This window comes from Halictus rubicundus, chromosome 3, assembly GCF_050948215.1.
Source record: "Halictus rubicundus isolate RS-2024b chromosome 3, iyHalRubi1_principal, whole genome shotgun sequence".
NCBI classification, from domain to species: domain Eukaryota; kingdom Metazoa; phylum Arthropoda; class Insecta; order Hymenoptera; family Halictidae; genus Halictus; species Halictus rubicundus.
Window position 1 is genome coordinate 8374276 of NC_135151.1, and position 19420 is coordinate 8393695.

At 36.1% G+C, this 19420-nt stretch overlaps 2 protein-coding genes and 1 non-coding gene across 4 annotated transcripts in view; 2 read left to right on the plus strand and 1 right to left on the minus strand.

The window, feature by feature from the left end:
- Nucleotides 1–7499: 7499 nt before the first annotated feature.
- Nucleotides 7500–19420, plus strand: part of LOC143352589 (uncharacterized) — a 35062-nt gene continuing 23141 nt past the window's right edge. For both annotated transcript variants that reach the window (XM_076785209.1, XM_076785211.1), the window contains exons 1-2: nt 7500–7941; nt 19043–19110. In XM_076785209.1, coding sequence (XP_076641324.1) covers nt 19062–19110 — 49 coding nt within the window. In that variant the 5' untranslated portion in view covers nt 7500–7941; nt 19043–19061. The remainder of the gene's footprint in view (nt 7942–19042; nt 19111–19420) is intronic.
- Nucleotides 12745–16531, minus strand: LOC143352254 (uncharacterized). Its single transcript, XM_076784581.1, has 2 exons — nt 16248–16531; nt 12745–15179 (listed from the first exon to the last, which is right to left on the minus strand). The coding sequence occupies exon 2, from the start codon at nt 15157–15159 to the stop codon at nt 13240–13242; it is 1920 nt and encodes a 639-aa protein (XP_076640696.1). The 5' UTR covers nt 15160–15179; nt 16248–16531; the 3' UTR covers nt 12745–13239.
- Trnar-acg (transfer RNA arginine (anticodon ACG)) lies at nt 18085–18157 on the plus strand. Its single transcript has one exon. It is a non-coding gene; the product is annotated as a tRNA-Arg (tRNA).

Sequence of the window (19420 nt, forward strand, 5' to 3'; positions counted from 1 at the left end):
AATTTGAATAAAATCCGAAACATTACTCCAAAAAATGTCCGATTTCGCGTGGAATGACCCAATGGTAAGACAAGTTTCGTTTCTCTCTACGTGCCTGTTGGACATTTTTAGTGGGCCAATAGGAACTTTATCCTTGTATGGTGCCGGGGAAATGCCGAGCGGTCTAACACAGTTTTTTTACCGGAAGACATCCTCGCCATAGTCGCCAGATCAAGACTTGTTCCCCGACTCTAATTCCCCCTTCTACCGCACTATTCTCCACGCTTCCGCCGTGATCCGGTCACGTGACGCGTTTCATCTCTGTCGTGCATACTCCAGTACCGGCAGAGAGAGGGTAACTTTCTCCCCTCAATTCGTGCTCCCACCCCTCATCTAGCGACTACGATCCTCGCTTTTCCCACTCTGTGGTCAGATATTTCAGGACAAAGTCCTAATTCTTTTGCTACCGTAATTCTTTTGCTACCCTCTCTCTCTCTCTCTCTCTCTCTCTCTCTCTCTCTCTCTCTCTCTCTCTCTCTCTCATCATTTTGTGTGGATCATACCGCACTATATCCCAGAAAAATGGTTATAATTTTGAAATAAAGTCAAATAAATACACATGTTCGTATGAATTTTTTTCACTGTTCTTGCGTACTTTGTACACTCCTAAAATTGATGCCACATGTTACAATATACCTGTATTATATCTCGGTGTTACTGTTTGCCCCCCTCCCCTCGTTCCACGTACAGCTGTCCACGTACACGCACCCTTATTGTGTCCGTATTAACAAAACTGACATGCAATGAGCGTGATGACGGTTACCTGCCATAGATCACCACGTCTCGTATTAATGTACATTCTTTGGAGAGTACATGTAGGTACATATGTCTTTTATTGAAACTTAAAAGAAGGACTACTCATTAAAAGAAGGCGGTAACTGAGGGGAAGCTCCCCTAACGCCAGACGGCGTTCAATGCTTGGTGATAGCTATATATTTAACATTTGAAACTATACTGAGCTGTTGTATCGCGTAGGGGAAAGAAAGCAAGCTGTGTGCTACAGCTAGGTACTCATTTGATTGTTGCGACTGTCAAGAACCCGGTGCAAAAAACGTTTTATGGTCAAAAAACGTGCAAGTCGTGTTATTGTATCTTTTGATGAGTGTTTTTTTTTTAACTGTCTGTTTATATTGCTTGTAGCGTGTATTAATTTTAATAAAAAATTTTCTTTGATGGGTTCACTGTCCCCCAGTACAGGACAGAATAATTTCTTGTGTTCCTTTTTCTACTACTATTTATTATTTCGCTGTCGGTAAATGGTAAGAAGGAAGGTTAAAGGAAAAATTTTAAAAACAGACTTCATATTGATAGAACACTGGAACCGAACAGACAGACTAGGGAACAATCTACATTTAAAACATTTATTATGCCTCTACGTGCCTTCGTTGACAAGCACGTTACAAGTTACTCGGAATGCGAGACTTTATCGTTGTGGCATACAAGACTTGGAAGACGTTAGTCGGTCGCGTCTCGAGATCTTCGGCTGTCTATAGTATTCCCTTTGTAACTGTGAAAACTTCTGCTCTACAGAGTCACAGTTACAGTAAGTATTCTCTCTGTAACTGGGAAAACTTCGAGTCTGCAGAGCCGCAGTTGCAGTATTCTCTCCGTAACTGAGAAAATTTCGAGTCTGCAGAGTTGCAATTATAAAAGAGGTACTGCATTCTCTGTAGTGTTCCGAACGTAGCGAAGGATAGCGATTGAAAAATAAAGAAGGACTGAGATTCGATCAATACGACTATTTTTCTGGGCCTATACACCCCACGATTCCTTTGACACGCTTTTTCGGAAAAACTAGATTTGAGATTTTCCTTCGGACCCATGAGGTGCATGCCGTAGCCAGCTGCGGGACGTTGGACTTTGGTCGGTGCGACCCTTCGGAAACTCGGGGTTTATGATACTAGAAAACAAAAGAATTGTACGTGCTGGAAACGGCTTTCTCAAATAGAGCTTCGTTGTCACTTGCCTTATAAACTGACCCGACCATCTGTAGGCCAAATGTTTTATTGTACGTGCCGACTACTACTACAATATCTTTAATAGCTGCAGAGAAAAAACAGCTGGTAACACTTTATCTACCTCTCTATACAGGATGGTTGACCAGACATTACTACTTCGATTTGCGTGACCGTTGTTATTCGTAGCGAAGAATGTTGCTTGAATGTTATTCTAGCACACGATGGCGAGTCTCACTTGCAATTTGAAGATTTAAAGGTTAACGAGAGGGTGTTCGGAGTTGTTCTTAACGGTTGCGTGGTTAGAAATGTTATTTATAATTGGGCGTTCGGGATTGTTCTAATCGGTTACGTGGTCGCTATGGTTCTTGACGGTTACTCTTCCGAAATTGTTCTGATCTTCTTCTTTCGTCGCTGAAAATCACATTTCTCGACTTCTTTTTCCAAAGAACATGCTCCCGTGTAATCTTTAAACGGGCCTCTTTATATCTTTTATTTAATGGAGTTCGTTGCTTTAAATTTTCCGTTTATTAAATTTGTTCTTTTGCAGAATACGACGCATATTTCTTACATTAGTTGAAACATCCGGTTCTTCAGTAATTTTTCTTGCGGTTCCCTTCAAGTTGGAAGCAGTGTGTAGAACAGTCCCCATCTGTCGTGTTCCGTTGTAGCACGAGGTTTTCCAGTTGTTCTTTCTTTCCATACATTTTTGGATTTTTTAAGAGATTATATATCACAGTACGACTTCTGTTTATTAATTTTGCATATTTTTGTTTAATCGTTTTCCTCCATCCATTTTTCATTTCTTCTAAAATTAGATGGACCAATATTGTAGCTAAATAACAGATTTGAACGTTCGCTTTGAACAGTATCATCCTTAGCACTGGGCAAACGAAGCACTTGTCCCGGGCCCCGCTCTTATTGTTAATTACTTCTACAATTATTAAGAGTAAATAAATGCAATTGCAATAGCTGATGAATCCAAATTTTGTACTTTTTTTATTATACTATACACATGTAAGTATACATAGTTTTTTTGTCAGGGCCGAGCTTATCGCAGGCCTCGCCATCTCTAGGGTCGACTGCGCGCCCTTGTATTACGGGCCAAGGCCGAGCGGTTTATAGTTCATACGTAGAAGAATAAAGTTCATCTAACTCTGATCGTGGCAGGAATCATACGTGCAGTTTTTTAAAAATATTATCCAGGTTGTACCTACCGGGACATTCATTATAGGCAGGCATTCATTTATAACGGGACGCCGAAACGTGCCATTTTTTAGATTTGCCTGCTTAACGATTTAACGCACCGAATTAAGGAAATGAGGATCCAAAAATTACTTTACTACTGCACCTCTGGCAAGCATTTGGTGTTCTGACTTCCAACTCAATAGCAACGACCTGTCATAAACCTTCCTTCTACTGAGTAGCGAGTGACGGGAAAGACCCCTCAGACCCTTGCAGTGGTCCGCGCATGCACTCCTAAACCTGGAACTGCGCCAGGCCCATAAAAAATGGCGTGTTGCCACCTAAGGCCTTGGGTATACAGAGAGGGGCGAGCGGTATGCGGCAAACGCGGTAAAATAATTGACGACAAAGCGGCAAAAAATAAATCAAACACATTACATACACATGAAATTGGCTATACAGCAACTGAGCGGAGCGACATCGCGGTCGACGCGACGAAAACAAATAATACGACATAAAAGACGCAGCCTGTGCAGATCTACAAGTTTTGTTCGACATCTATTTCGATACAATAATTCTACCACTAATTCATTAAATATTCGAGAAAAACGATTTCGTGAGCATTTGATTCATTATTTTAATGTTTAAAGGCCCGAGGGCAAGTTTTCCCGATTTCCGATCGAGCTCAAACTTTGCACAGATTTTTTTTTATCAATTGGGACAATCCTTGGGGGTGGCGCAAAAAAATGCAAATGTCGAAAATAAGAGCCATAATGTTCACTTAATACTAGATCCACACTGTTGTTGGTAAACAGTTCGCGATGCTGAGTAATTTTTCACAGTTCTTATGCGAAATTGTTGTAAAGCTTCTGAATCCTTTTTCGTTTTTTAATAAATTATTTGTTAAACATATTCCATCAGAAATGCGTCTTTATTAAAAAATTTCTCTTCGCCACAGCATTGTCGCTCCTTTTTCAGCTGGTACAAGTAAAACTCGCGTGATGCTTACCATTAACAATGTCGATGCGATGCAGCTTCTGCTAGCCATCAGCTCGTTAACTGCTCGTCAACCAGTGTGTCGTTCTGCCCAGTGTGGACCGAGCATTAGAGGACGCGTCCAATATTGTATAGAGCTTGTAAAATGTGCATATTGTATATCAAATGACCTATTATTTTGTCTAGCACTTTACGTATGGGCGGCAACGGACCACATGGCCGTATGTGACTCAAGTCGCCAGCGTTGAGAGTCCGACCATGTGGTTCGGTATATTGTAAAATAATTAAGCACTGAGTTTGAAGTACTGGTGAGAAAGTCGGTTATAGTACTGTGCGTTACTGTTTCGTGCGATAGGATATAGTAAGAGATTGACGAAACTATGTGAAATCTTCATCGCTATTGAGTGTACAGTGACCTTCGAAAGTATTATAAGCAGCGTTTTTAAAATTTGACCAAATTACTAGATTATTTTTTGGGTAATTAGAATTGATTTACTAATTGACGTGCAAAAGAGATTTTGAAAAATTTACAATTGTTATGAATTGCATGGAAAAATAGAAAAGGCACTTTTGAAAACTTTTTCATTTAAGTCCGTAATGGGAATTTAAATTATGAGTCTTGTAGATCTATATTAGTTATTAGTAGACTGCGGAAGTTTATGCACGAGAAATATGCAAAATGCATATGACATTTATGCACGAAAAACATGCAAATATGCACGAAAAATATGCAAATATGCACGAAAAATATGCAAATATGCTCGAAACATATGCAAATTTTTCCGATATTAATTATATATTACATTAAGTGTTAGGTACAATATTGAGTATTAACAGACATTTCACAGTTATACTGGAGTATCGTAATTCGAATTACAATAAATTACAATCATTTTTTCTAAATTTGATGACGTTTGTCGATCAAAATTAATTTATACGCCGAAAATGACCGCTCCACATCACACGACGTTATCGGTGCATATTTGAAGTTACTTATACTGTGCGGTGGCGTACATATTGGATCTTGTACAAATTCTCCGCATAAAATTCGTACAACGCTGCCCATGTTGCTTGACCACTATTTTTTGTGTGTATGGAAGTATTAATATGTTAAATTAATTGCGATTTTCTATCGCACTTTATACTTTTATTGCACATTTCACAGTAAATATTATTTTCATTATTTTCGTCAATAATGAAATTGGGATCGTCTTCGAACCAGCTTTTCATCAGTAAAACCCTACTTTTCCGAACTTTCGGCATTTTAATAATGATCGCACGCACACTCACAAAATTCACCTTACCACTTCGAGTATCAAGCTGAACTGTTCGAATTCTAAATACCAACAGCTACATGTGTTCTTAGAGCTGATTCAGTAAGCAATATAAGGTCGGAACACCATAACTTGTTGATACTTCTTCAGTATTATATCGGCGTATCACTATTATCGACGCTATTCGGTTATGATACGAGTGCTTATTAATAGATTACATAAATTTAACAAGATAAATGATTCATATGAGCATGAGATATGCATATACACGGAAAATAATATGTTTTAGATATTTCTCTTTGAAAAACATACGCATTATGCAGAAAGTGCAAAATAAAAAACATATTTTTAGAATCCTCTAATCGCAAAACATATTTCTGTTTAAGTCACATTGCTTTATCAGTTTTCTATATAAATATGCATTTGCATAAACATCCGCGGTCTAGTTATTAGAGGTGTGCGAGAACCCGAAAATGTCGGGAGCACTGCCTCGGGACGAGTCGGGAACAAATCTGGTCGGGTCAGGTATAAAGTAGAGGTAGAAAACCCGGCAGCCCCCCTAACCCTCCTATAACACGGTAGATAGGTTCCTACGAAATGCCGCGTTGTATGAGACCCAGAGCCAGTACAAAAAGGGGGATTACGTACAGGTAGCGAAACCGTGTTATAAGATGCCGTGTTATAGGAGGGTTACTTGTATTTCGGGTCTCGAAACTGTCGGGATTCCCGAGAGTTTTGGGAACCCGAACAACATTTCGAGACTAGGTATTCAGGTTTGTTAAATATGACTACAGCTTCAAATTTTTTTATTTTGGGAAGATTCTCAAATTACCCATTATGAAATAATGAAACTAAACATGATGTGGCACGAAAAAACGCCATCAGTATTCATCTTTCATTACACTATATCGTCGTTGCCCGGTGAATTAGGTTGCTAGTTCGTTGCGTGTTCGACCATGATGCGTTAATTAAGCTGTATGAGTAGGCATGAGCGCAGTTCTTTCCATTTCTTTTTGTAACTATTTCTTTCTTATTCCACTTAATACTTTCCTATACAATACAATTAAGAGTATTTAGTATTTATACAATACCATTAACAGATGAAGGAAAATATGCGGGAACGCATTCAAAAGAGCCTATGCTGATATTGATCACCACACACTTTACTGAGTCACGCAATCAGTGGGCGAATGCTTCAGCCACTGTCTTTCTGTGGCTGGTCATCATTTTGAGCATCTGTTGTAGCAGATTATTTTGGATTGAAGTACTTTGTTTAAATTTTGAATTGACTCAGTGTGATTTCATTAATAAAGAAGATAATACCCCATTACGTGAGCATTCACAGTGAATTTATATTTTTCATCTTTTTTTACGTTTAAGACCTTAAATGACCTTGATTGACTATATTGTTGTAATTGTATCGAGAAGAGCTACAATCGTAAGTGTTGAAAAATATGTGGTTCCATTTTAAAAAACTAAGTTGGCCTTCAAATCTCCTAAGCATCCCAACCTGAAAAAAAGTTATGTATACCACGTAATGGGCCCCTCGAAACCAAACAACTTTTGTCTGAAACATTTCTTCCTATCTCAAAAACTGTAGAAGTGATTCAGGTAGCTTGGTTAAATTTGATTAACAATACTCACAACAATGAAGATATACTCTCAGTCTCACGCGTGGTCGGCGTGCAACCTGCATCACATCACAACCATAACCTTACACACAGTCCCTCCCTTTAGCACTCGCTCTCCCTTCTACACTATTATTCATTCTTAACTCTCAGATACAACAAAAACATTGCAATATAGCAATCTAGCAATATAAGGGGTGTCCCAAAAATGTTGTACATGAGATAATTTGAAATAACTTTTTCCTTTACGAAAATATTCCCGACGACCTTGTCAAAGACAAGCCGAATTATTAACGAAGAACAAGGACAATACCAACACCACACTTAACGGAACCTGTCGCCGAGCCGGAACTCGTTCGCTGTAACAGCGGTCTGATTGGTCCTTGTTTTCCTTTAATAGCTCCTTAACAAAGCCACGGAGAATATTTGCGTAAAGGGAAAAGTTACTTCATATGGCCTGAGGAATCACTCCTTTCAAGGAAGTACAACATTTTTGGGACACCCTGTATAGTAATGTAGGAGTACTTCGAGCAAACTCCTTTCTCTTCGCGCATGAGGAGTTAACTCGCGATCTCGCGCAATTGTTTCTTCTCCCCGTTGCGATGACGGAAGATGGAAAGCAAGAACGAATCTCCTTGAAGAGAGGTGGAGAACCACGCGTTCTCCAGGCTTATCAGTTCGTGCCGGGCAGCCGTGCAATGCGTTGGTTTGTCTTGCAGTTCAATTGTGCCTTGAGTTTTACGCGCGACATACGCATACGTTTATATTGCTTCATACAGACTGTACGAGTCGGTCGTTAAACTTCCGCTGTTCGAGCAGGGACTATCAGATCCGAGAGAACACGAGCATCCCCCTCGAAGACAGGTGCGTCCAGTAGAGTGGAAGCTTCTTCTGAAGAGTCCGGTAACGGGTCAGCTGTTGCGCCTGTAAAATACAAACACTAATATTATACGTAGAAAAATAGCGAAGTTGGACGATCGCGAAACCTTAACATATTTAATATTATCTATACTATAAATTAATTCGTGCTCCTTCTTTTAAATAATATTTAATATATTTACTCGATCTTATGGGTATTCGCCTAATTCTTTTTAAAAAAATAACAGTTTTGCTATAACGCTTGCTCATGAGCAAGCAGAAGTCGTTTCCATAGCCTAAAAATGTTTCGATTTTTAATTAATTGTAAGGTGTAAAAAAAATACAGTATCTGATGTTGTCAATAATATAGTTTGATAGTGCTATTTAATTATATTATGGCTATCCATTTTTAGGGTTAGCATTGGCAATGTTCAACATTAAAGTTCGAATTGTTTAACTATGATGGCCGTGATTAGTTTGTAGATTTAATAGTATCGAAAAGTTCGTATACTATAAGAAGAAACTGTTAATCAGTTCTTTTTAGTAAAACAATAGTAATATTGACGTCTGATATATCTTTAGAAATTCGATCTATTTTATTGTTAGTACTGGCCCTCCATCGCTATAGTTGTTAGTCTCACTAAATTGTACTTTCGGCCGTTTTGAATTGCAAATTCCATGAAATGTTGACTGTAAACTAATCATGAAGTGTGATGGAAAATAAAATTTTTCGTAAGAAAGAAATGTAAAATGGTTACATTACCCCATAAAGCTGATAAGCAAGTGTCCTGCCGCATAACAAAAGTAAATAAATAACTCTAGATAGATCTGAAATAACGTTAACAAAATCGACCAAATTGTCGATGAGCGATCCCCGTATCAAAGTATAGACAATGTCGCCAGAAATGGGGAGGGAGCACGCATTGAGGGGAAAAATGTCTCTCCCTCTCCCTCCCCCCTCTCTCTCCATAAAATTCCATAAAACATCCTAATCAAGTTTAGTACAATGAATATATCAACGTAAAAATTCATTTTAAAACCTGCACAAATAATTCCATCACCCACATGTGGGTGACGTGGCATTCAACGTGTTAAACCAATGAAATTAATTTGAACTGAAGAAACGATTAATGCTTTAATTTTGTTACATTTCATTTTTTAGTTACACTATTTTATTCCTCAATTTTGCACCAATCCAAAATATTAACCATGATATATATTTAATATTTTATTTAAGAACCTTTGGCTACTTAAAAACCTTCGAATATTTATTACTAGATCTTTACAATATTCTCGCGATTTTCACCCCCAATATTCCTCTACTCTGTCCCATAATTGTTTCTGTAAAGATGGTGGAGAGTGACATTTGATATTTAATTGATCCTTTAAGAAAGCCCATCTTTTTCGATGCGAATTAAGTCTGGACTTTTTGTTGGCCAATTTAAAATCCTAAATAGCTGAGAATTTAACCACTCTTACTCTATTTATGATGTATCTTTCGGATTTCAATCTTGTTGGAAACTAATACCGTTTTCTTCGATTGGCATATTCTCAATTGTTTCTGTCAATTGCGTTCGTAATATTTCTTTGTATGGCCACTGGTTAATTCGTCCTTCAACGCGATACAGTGAGTCAAAGCCATTTCACTTAAAACACTCTCATATCATGAGTGCACCACTATTAAATTTTACAGCTTTTTTCACGTACCATTTTTATAATTTTTTCCCTCGTCGAATCCAACGTTAACTATGTCCAAATCTATTAATTTTCGACCATTCTGATTGCCTCACTTTTCTAAAATCTGAATCGTCCAATTTCTTACTTATTTACAGATCCTAAACGAATTTTGATACTTTTGTTTCTAATAAATAAGATTTTTGCATTGTATCTATTCCATAGATTTCCCAGAATAAGAACTCACTCTACGTTTCTAGAAAATCAGTTAATAAACAATAATTTCACGATGTTTTGCTTGAAATTGATTGGTGTATGAATACTTTCTACACTCACTGTAGATAATAATGGAAGGGAGTAACATATCGCACGAAAAATGTGTTCTACGAAGGGAAACCCTGAAAATATCGACATTTGACACTACTACAATCACTTGACGACTCTCTAGAAACATTTCATGTATTCAAGGACTCTTCACATATCAAACTCTTTGTAGTAACAGTAGTCATACGGTAGAAAAATAATTCAAGGAAAAGTGAACAATTAAGATTAACATTAACCAGGATGCATCACGAAATATTAACCTTGAATTTCAACGAAACTTCGCAAATCGCAAAAATTGCTGCAACAGCTTTTTGATGTTCTGATAGTAACGAGAACAAGAGATACACAATTTATTTGGTTCTACGTAAATCATAATATATATACAGTGAGTCTTATTAATATACGGATACTCTTAAAATGACGATTACTATTTTAATATTGGATCGTACGACTTGGATTTTTTTGAGAAGTTAGAATAATCAGTTTACTATAATATATGATGTGAAAAAAATTTTTTTTTAAATTGCAATTGATCGAAATTACAGACAAAATACTAAAAGTTATATTTTACAACTTTTCATGTGGGCCTATAATGAAAATTTAGAAAACACGTTTTGTAGATCTGTGTCAATTTTTGCACATATTGAAAATATAATAGAATACTCTGAAAAATTTGTCTCGTTAATGTTGAAGATTTACGTTTTCCACCGAGATTGTTCTTCTCTTCGAAACAAATGCTATTCTTGAAATAGTTGAAGCATGACAACGATTCATTTTATATCCTTTTTTATGACACAGTAAAACAACGAAAATTGAACTGCAAAAGAAGTATTTAAATAAGAACAAAACTACTCAACTTTTTAAAAATTATAGTTAGTTAACAATCGATTTTGACCCGTGTGCAACACTTTTCTGAATAATTATTCAAATAGATTAAGATTTTCTGCTATAAATGTTGGATCATTTGAAATTTATTTATTAAAAAAATTGTGGAAATGATGTAAAAATAGTACTTTGATTAAAATTAACATATTTATTCATTTAAATTCTTTGTTGATTTTATATAAGTAGCAGTTCCTTCAAACTATATTAAGTTAAGAATCTGAAGCAGTGTCATAACTGGACTGCGGATTTTATGCGTTTGTGATAAAATGAGCAGGTAAAACTTCAAACAGATAAAAAGATTGAAAGTATTTAAAGATATTAAGAAATTATTTGTAGCATATTGAAATAATTAATGACAGAAATAAATGTTTATTTAGCTCCTGCTTCTTGCAATGGATATAGACAAGTTTTCTTTTGTATAAAGATCCGCAGTCTAGTTATAACATTTGAATTTCTGGAATAAAACTAGGACTTCTTTCTCAGTTTCATGGACATTTATTATAAAAATGTATAAAAGTATAAAAATTATACATGTACATTATACTTCACATATATTGGTATAATTGCTTTATATATATATATAAATTATTATAATTAATAATTAATTATTAATAATTAATTAATTAATTAATTATTATTAATAATAATTATTATTAATTAATTATTAATTATTATTATTATTTATATATATATAAATTATTTATATATATGTATATAAAAACACATATATCAACTTTACTTATTCGTGATAAGTAATATTTATACAGAGCACAACGTTTTTCATAGTTAAGTATTAGCCGTATTGAAAATAAATACTATAGTCTGCCTAAGGAGACGAGGCAGCGAAGCACCAACATGCGTTCTTTGCTAACCTCTAAGAAAGGTAACTTGAACTCTGTCGCACTCGATTGGCTATGTTTACGTTTATTGCCTCGCCTCGTTGGACAGACCATAGATAAATACCGAAATCACATATGATAACAACAACGAAAGATTGTTCTTGTTCTTGCTCTCCCAATTAAAACTAAATAAACAATACTTTTAGAATTATATAACAATAATACTTACACAAACGAGCAACATAACACAGTATCACAATACAATTTATCATAACGTAAGTAGTTAGAATGTATAAAGCTTTTTTTCTGAATGAGCGAAATTTTAAATATTAAATCCAAATGATAATGACATTAATGAAATTTACCTAAACGTTTTTAAGCTTAACATACAATAGTTTTTAATATCTAAGAAAGGGCCTCACCCTGAAATAGATATAAAAAGTAACGAACGCTAGTTATGACACAACGTAACACAAAGAATGCCGACATGAAATAATATCAAAGTGTCTTACTCATACGACACTTTTTTTTTGCCCTAACACGTCTACATAGACGCACAGTTCCAAGATTGGAATTTCGAAATTATATACGTCCTTTATCTCAAAAAATAGAATCTCCAAAAGTTTATTAACTGCCAGTGTTCGAATAGAAAACTTGAATTTTTCAAAATTCAAAGACATAAATTCACAGTACTATTTCGGATTTTGTTCAAATTTGGATATGTGTAGCCTTTAGTGGCACAATGAACGTATCTCGAAGGATTTTCTAGAATTCAAATTTGGATATGTGTAGCCTGTAGTGGCACAGTGAACGTATCTCGAAGGATTTTCTCGAAATTTTAAAAATAGTTGGGCTCACAGACGTATAAAATATATAACAAACTAACTAACAAACCGATGAAAATGAGCTTTTGGGTACGTATAGCGATAGCATGAAAGTAGCTATGCAAAATAATTTCTGTTGAAACAAAATTTTTTTCTCCATTCATATTGCAAACGGTTTAAACAAATGCGATGTTTTCGTAACAGGGAAAAATTGAAAAATTTGTAAAAAATTAGGATATAGAATCCCTCTTACGAACCCGTCTTTAAAAACGCGGATATTTCACTATAAGCACCAAAAAGCTTATTTTCATCGGTTTGTTAGTTCAGCCGTTATGAAAAGTGTATTTCCTTCGATTATGTTTTTCTCTAAACTTCTGTAAATTTCGCAGATTTATTTGGAATCATTCTCTCGTTGTTTCGAACCGCTGAAATGCATCTATTGTGAACTTTAAGAAGATTACTTGTTGCTTGCAGTTTATCGATATTCCTATGTTACGCTGGTCGTCCATCGTCCTTTTTTACTGTTCCGATCCATAGTCTCCAGATCAAGACTTCTTCCCCCAATCTAATTTCCCCTTCTACCGCGATATTCCCCCTCGCTTCCGCCATGGTCCAGTGACGTGACGCGTTCCGTCTCAGTCGGGCATATGTCAGAATGTCAAGTGACTAATCCGGTACTAGGAGGGAGAGGGTAACTTATTCCCCCCAATTCGTGCTACCTACTCTCATCTGGCGACTATGCTTCGATCGCAGACTATTTATTCTTCGGTGTCGTTAACTAGATCTATCACGGTCGGCTTATTACCGATATTCTCGATTCCGGTGGAAAGCGGGATAAAAATGCAACTACTAACGGGTTCCTGTACAATCGCCTCCGTATTATTGTTTATCTCGCACACGTCGGTGTAGTAGTTAGCACTGTACTGCTGCAGCAGCGTTTCCGATGGAATACTGATATTTCCATTACACGTTAATACATTCTCTTTTGCGTTCTCCGATATGGACAGTTTGTCGTGGCTCGACTTTTGCATTTTCGCGAACGACTCCTTTGAAACGTTCCTCTCGTTCGTCATGGTTTTAACGATATTATTCTCGGAACTGACAGAATTCGCTTTCTTCTTCGGAATTTCGTCAGCGACGCCATTCCTGGTGTCGAATTTCGTGCTACTCCGTCTCCTTTTCTTCGCTGTCTCGACGTCCTGGCGCTCCAACAAATGCCAGCCTTGCTGTTCCATCCTGAGCATATCTTTGATAACGTCCCGAGCTAACATTTCCTGCTCGAGACGATTCGGTGACTCGTGATTAATATCATTGGCGACGTTGTCGTGTCCCCGAACGATTCGCAGAACCTCCTGCACTTCGTCGTCGGATGTTTGCTCGTCGACGAAACACGTTCTCGGGTCTTGTTCTTGCACGAACGACGAGGGATGCTGGTTCGCGACAGTTCTGGAAGAGGTATGGTGCGGCATGATTATTGGCAATATCACTGGCATTACCAGTTGCACCGTGTTCACACCGCTAGACCTCTGCAACACCTTTTCGGTGTAGAGGTCTCTTGATTTCTCGCTTCCGCTACTGTCTTTCGAATGCGACTGAAACGTAACAGTTACGCTATCGACAACTTGTGTAGAAGTCGACTTTAGTGACTCCTTATGTCGCGAATTCTCAGATTTCTTCTCGGTTACCGATAATAGCTTTATAGACGCTGCAGTTTCTGTGTCCGTAAAGTTTTTATTTTTCAGAGGACACTTTATTATTCGGCCGTCAATGCGCGAAACGAGATTGCTCTCGTCTGTGTTCGTTATAACTCCGTCCGACTTAAACGGTATCGAATTCGACGGGAAGATACTTGTTTCACACGTGGACACTAACCTATCGTCGCTACAAGTTTTATTGAGCCTTGTAATTTCCTCGCATTCGGTTGGATTTTTTTCTATATAGTTACCAGCTATATATTGATTGGTCCCGTTTGCTACACATATAGTCGCGGTGCAACACTGGCAAGGACTATTATCGAATACAGTGTGATCAATACCAGGAACGTCACCTTCGCAGGTATTGTTTTCCATGATTAATTCTGTAGCCTTCGCCGGTTCGGTTTGAGTGGCGATGCTGGTTTTGTTATATTTCAAATGTTTACGTTTCACGGTGGTGTTGACGACTATTTCGTCGCCTATCCTAAAAACTAACCGTAATTTGCTTTGCAACTTTGTTGTAGAGCTCTTGTCGCTAACAGTTTTACACTTATAATACGCGCAAACTCGTTGGCACACTTCATCACTGTCCTGTTTATGCTCCCTCGCGGTAATGACCGTTTCTATTGGTGCACTATGTTTCAACGCCACGTGTGCGTTCAAGTCCGTCTCACACTTGAAACACTTTCCACAAATACTGCAGGTTACTCCCAGGACGACGACGCTACAGTTTCGCAACTTTACCCCATCGGACTGACTCTGTTCCTTGATATTATGATGGACGCCGTGTAGCGTGGGGTACGGGCACTGAAATCTTTTCATTTGTAGCCCCAGACAGCGAAAGAAATCTTCTTTTCCGTTTATATTCGAGGCGCTCGCATGGTTCTGCTGCGATACATTTTTTCCGCCGCGTTTGAGTATCCTGAGCGAGCATGCGTTTGTTTCTTCAGCGCTGTGGTAGTCCGTCAGTATACGTGGCGCCATCTCTTAATGGTCATTGACCCCTGCAAGCAAATACCAGAAGCTGATCGTAATGCTGATGTTTCCTTTTTTTTTTTTAATTTATACTATACAATAAACAAGTGATAGCACACATACGCGTTGAAAAGAACCAGGTTCGTTTCCTTCGTGCCACTCTGTTATGTTTATGCTTTTTTCGGAAAGCAATTTTTTATCGAAGGTAAAACCTCCGTCGTTTAATAGGCGTATTTTTCGGAGGGCAACATATCACAAACTTACGTTCAGATTAAGAAACAATTTATATCTATTATATCTATTATAAATCAATCGCATAATCGTAATCATCATCAGAAACAGAAGTTGTTATTGTACAATGAAGCCGGTAAAATAATGCGACAAAATAAGGGCATATGTGATATATTAAATGTGGCAATTAAGTCAGTACTTGTATTAAACAAATCTCGTACCCTATATTTACAGAAAGATCAACATTCTTTCAGTTCTCAAAATATTCGTTGTAACTATTTATAACCTTGTCCCGGAAATTGTGGGTCCCGTGTCGAAAAAAAAAGATTCCTATCCTTCTCCGAACGTTTCAATATTTGTATTCGCTACATTATTTTAGAAGAACAGGTGATCATCCGATTGGTCAAGGTTTAACGAACAAACATAAATTATGTGTTTCTATTGTCGAGGTACACTGGCCTACGAAAGTATTGATAAGAATTATTTAATTCCGAAACGTCAATTAATTATTTCGCCAAAAAACAAATACGACAAATTCAAGCAATATAACGAATTCGTGTTATTATTACATGAAAATAGATTTGTCATCCATGTCACACTCATATTATAAAAAGGTATTGTTTTATAAAAAAAAAAAGGTTTGTATACTGCACATTTCATAATTACATCAAATAAGTAAAATGTTGTAAATACTATTATTCGAATATTATTATTACATTTTATTAGCATAATTAATACCATACCATTAATAGATACTTCATAGTTACACAATAAAGGACAATTAAAAATGAACTAAATGTTAAGATACTTAAAAAAATAATACGGAATAATTAAAATATTCAATGTAATCCAAGATAGATACCTACATTTTATGCTTTGATCACCAGAAGTAACAAAGAATTCTTCTTCGCGTAGGGCAAAGATGAGAGTAAATATACGATACTTGGGGTTGAAACTAGCAGCGAAGCAGTATTGATGTTGCGAGAAGCCGACGCAGGATCAAATGACGTAATTCCAGTGTTGCAGAGCGCTTATCTTGTCTGTACACTATTAAGAGTAACATCAAATCGTTGAGTAGATTTGAAGTTCAAATGTTATCAACGTCTGCCGAGGTGCTGCGATCTCAGGCTATAAGTCACCGTGTTGAGTTTAGTTTGACGAATTACTGGGAACTAAAATATTAGTAGACCCAAGCACGAACCGTGGCAACACTACGTCTGACTGTATTCCGATAAGACCCAAGAGCCGCTGCCTCTACCAATGGGCAGCAAAGCTGTTTACAGCCTAGCCAATGAGCACAGGCGATCTGCTCCCTCCCTTCTACCGGCTGCTCCGATTCATATTGTAAAGCGATCCCCTCAGAGTTGCAGCCACCATTATCTGAAGCCGTGACGCAGAAGAATCTAACACTGCAACGTAGTACGGTTTTTTCACTAGCAGAATATTATTTGACAGTAAACGAAAAACTGAAGAAACAAAATACAAACACTTTACCAAGCGTATTATTTATTACGTGTTGTTTATATTGGACGAAAAACAAAAGAACTCTTTCAACTTTAACAATGTGTGTTCATGTGTATACAGTCGGTCACATAATTGATAGCAAACACTTTAAAGCAGAACAACTTTTAGTTTGGCAGAAACACTGAAGTCGTTTGAACTATTTAGAAAAAGTTAGTCTGTATTAAAGTGTGTGATATCAATTACGTGACTGACTATATACATATATTTATATTTGATACCATTTTGAAATCCAATACAATTACTTTTATCAACTCTTTTCTATGCTGTTTTCAAGCCAGATTAAACATAAATCGAAATATTTTAGAAATTGTTGTAATAGTAAATATAAAATGATCCAGAATCGATATTTTGAAGAATAAAACAAAGAGGAATCGAGAAAACAAATAAGTGAGTTTCCAATGTTCTTCGTCACAAGTTGGTATTTTTTGTATTTAGCAGAACGCTTGAATTATGAACACGTGTTCTACACGTGCCGCCATAGCCCATAAACATTAACCATTGATCAGGGGTTGGCACCACAGGGCTCGCGAGCAACTAGGTTCTCGTGAAGCATTTTCGGGGTGCCTCCGCTCGGCAATGTGTGAGTTACACGTACAATCGCCGGCATCGTTCGAATATTCTAAACACAGTAAGCGAAGACAAGTTCGTGTCAGATTATAAGTTAGCTAAAAATATGCAATTACAAGTATAACATTAACATTTTTATTGTAGATGTTGTTTGTATTTGTTTTTGCATTTTGTATCTTGTAGTAGACAAGTCATGTAAAAATTTATGTAAAACAAATTGCATTGCATAAATGCATTTTAATGTTATAACTTATGGTGAGGTGCTCTTTATGGTCAAAAGGTTGCGGATCACTGACATAGATGGTTGTCATATGTATACATATATAATACATATAATAAATATCGAATGTAGTTTATTACAGACGAATATTGGTTATTTCATTATGCATATGTATAATTATACAAATCTAAAACTACTACGATAATTTAATTTTTCTTTAAAACACAGAAATCAAACAAAATAATTTTTCACATTTCTGTACATATCGGAGACATTAAATGAATCAATTGTCTTTTGATTAAAAAATAAGTGAAATAATAAAAGTGGAATAATAATATATTAACGAAGCTTCTGTTTGGTCTGAAACTAAAACTAAGAATAATTTCCAACGTGGTCCTGTGGCGCAACGGATAACGCGTCTGACTACGGATCAGAAGATTCCAGGTTCGAATCCTGGCAGGATCGATACTATTTTTTTTATAAAAAATTATTTTTTTTTGTGGAATATGGAAAAATCTTTTGAACATTACGATATTAATACAAATTTAATTAATAGTTGCTTGGAATAATTAATACCTATATTGTGTAAATAATACAAGCCGTAGAACTAAAATTATAAATTAGTCATCCAGGATATGAATGAATAGCAGTATTAATGAATTTAATGATTTATTTATTAATATAAAAGTAATAATTAAGATTATTACTTTTTTACTAATTAACTAATTGGAAGAAGAAAATTAATTTTGTGGTATTCTTCTGGACACTCAGAGACTATTCGTATCTCAAAAACTGATTGTTAAACGCACTTTTAGACACACTCTTTTACCCTTATTATTCTATATTGTATTATTCAAGGTAGAATAAATAAATGTGATTTCATTTTTACTTTTTGAATGTACGAATGCATTTGTTCCGCATGTTGTTCTCGAAAAGATGTAAATGGATGGAAGTTACATAAACTGGTTTATGAATTAAATCAATTAAGTTGAAATTTCTTGGACAAGTTGTAGCTTTTGTGCATCGTTCAATTTCGGCAATGTATCAGATTAGATTTTGTTCCGAGTTGTAATATGTAGCTATAAATACGTGCAAAAGAGTGGGATAGTCATTCTAAACGTTTTCATACATTCATAGTTGTAATTAAATTTTTATAAATAAACAGTTTATACATAGACTGTATTGACGCTAATTTTTTTCCACCATTTGTCTAAAGTCAAGTATTACGAGAAGATCCCTGCATAAGTGTTTTCGTTTATTTCTACATTGTAATTGGTGCATATTGTAAACATGCGTAATTTCATGACAATTACTATATGTATATTTATTAATTCGATGTTGTTTCTACAGGAATACATCACACCTGCGAATGTACTTCTCAATATGGATATTTGTGCTTGCGCAATTCAAAAATATTCGTAAGTTTTTCTTCATACGCTATATTTTTCTACGTCGATTACGTACTAGTTGTTATAGGTAGACGCAATGCTTCGTCTCTGTTATTAGTTACAGGATATCAATTGTTCGTTTTCACAGCAATACTTATTAAGTTATCCTGAGAGAAACTGTTTTCTGAAATAACATGACATAAATAACGGGGCCTCTATCTAAAATAACAAGCACACTGTACATTAATCAATCATTTTTAACCTTATTAATATACAGTGTATGACGATTTACAAAATTAAATATTCGTAAACATTAGTAAAACTTTGCTAATGCATTCCT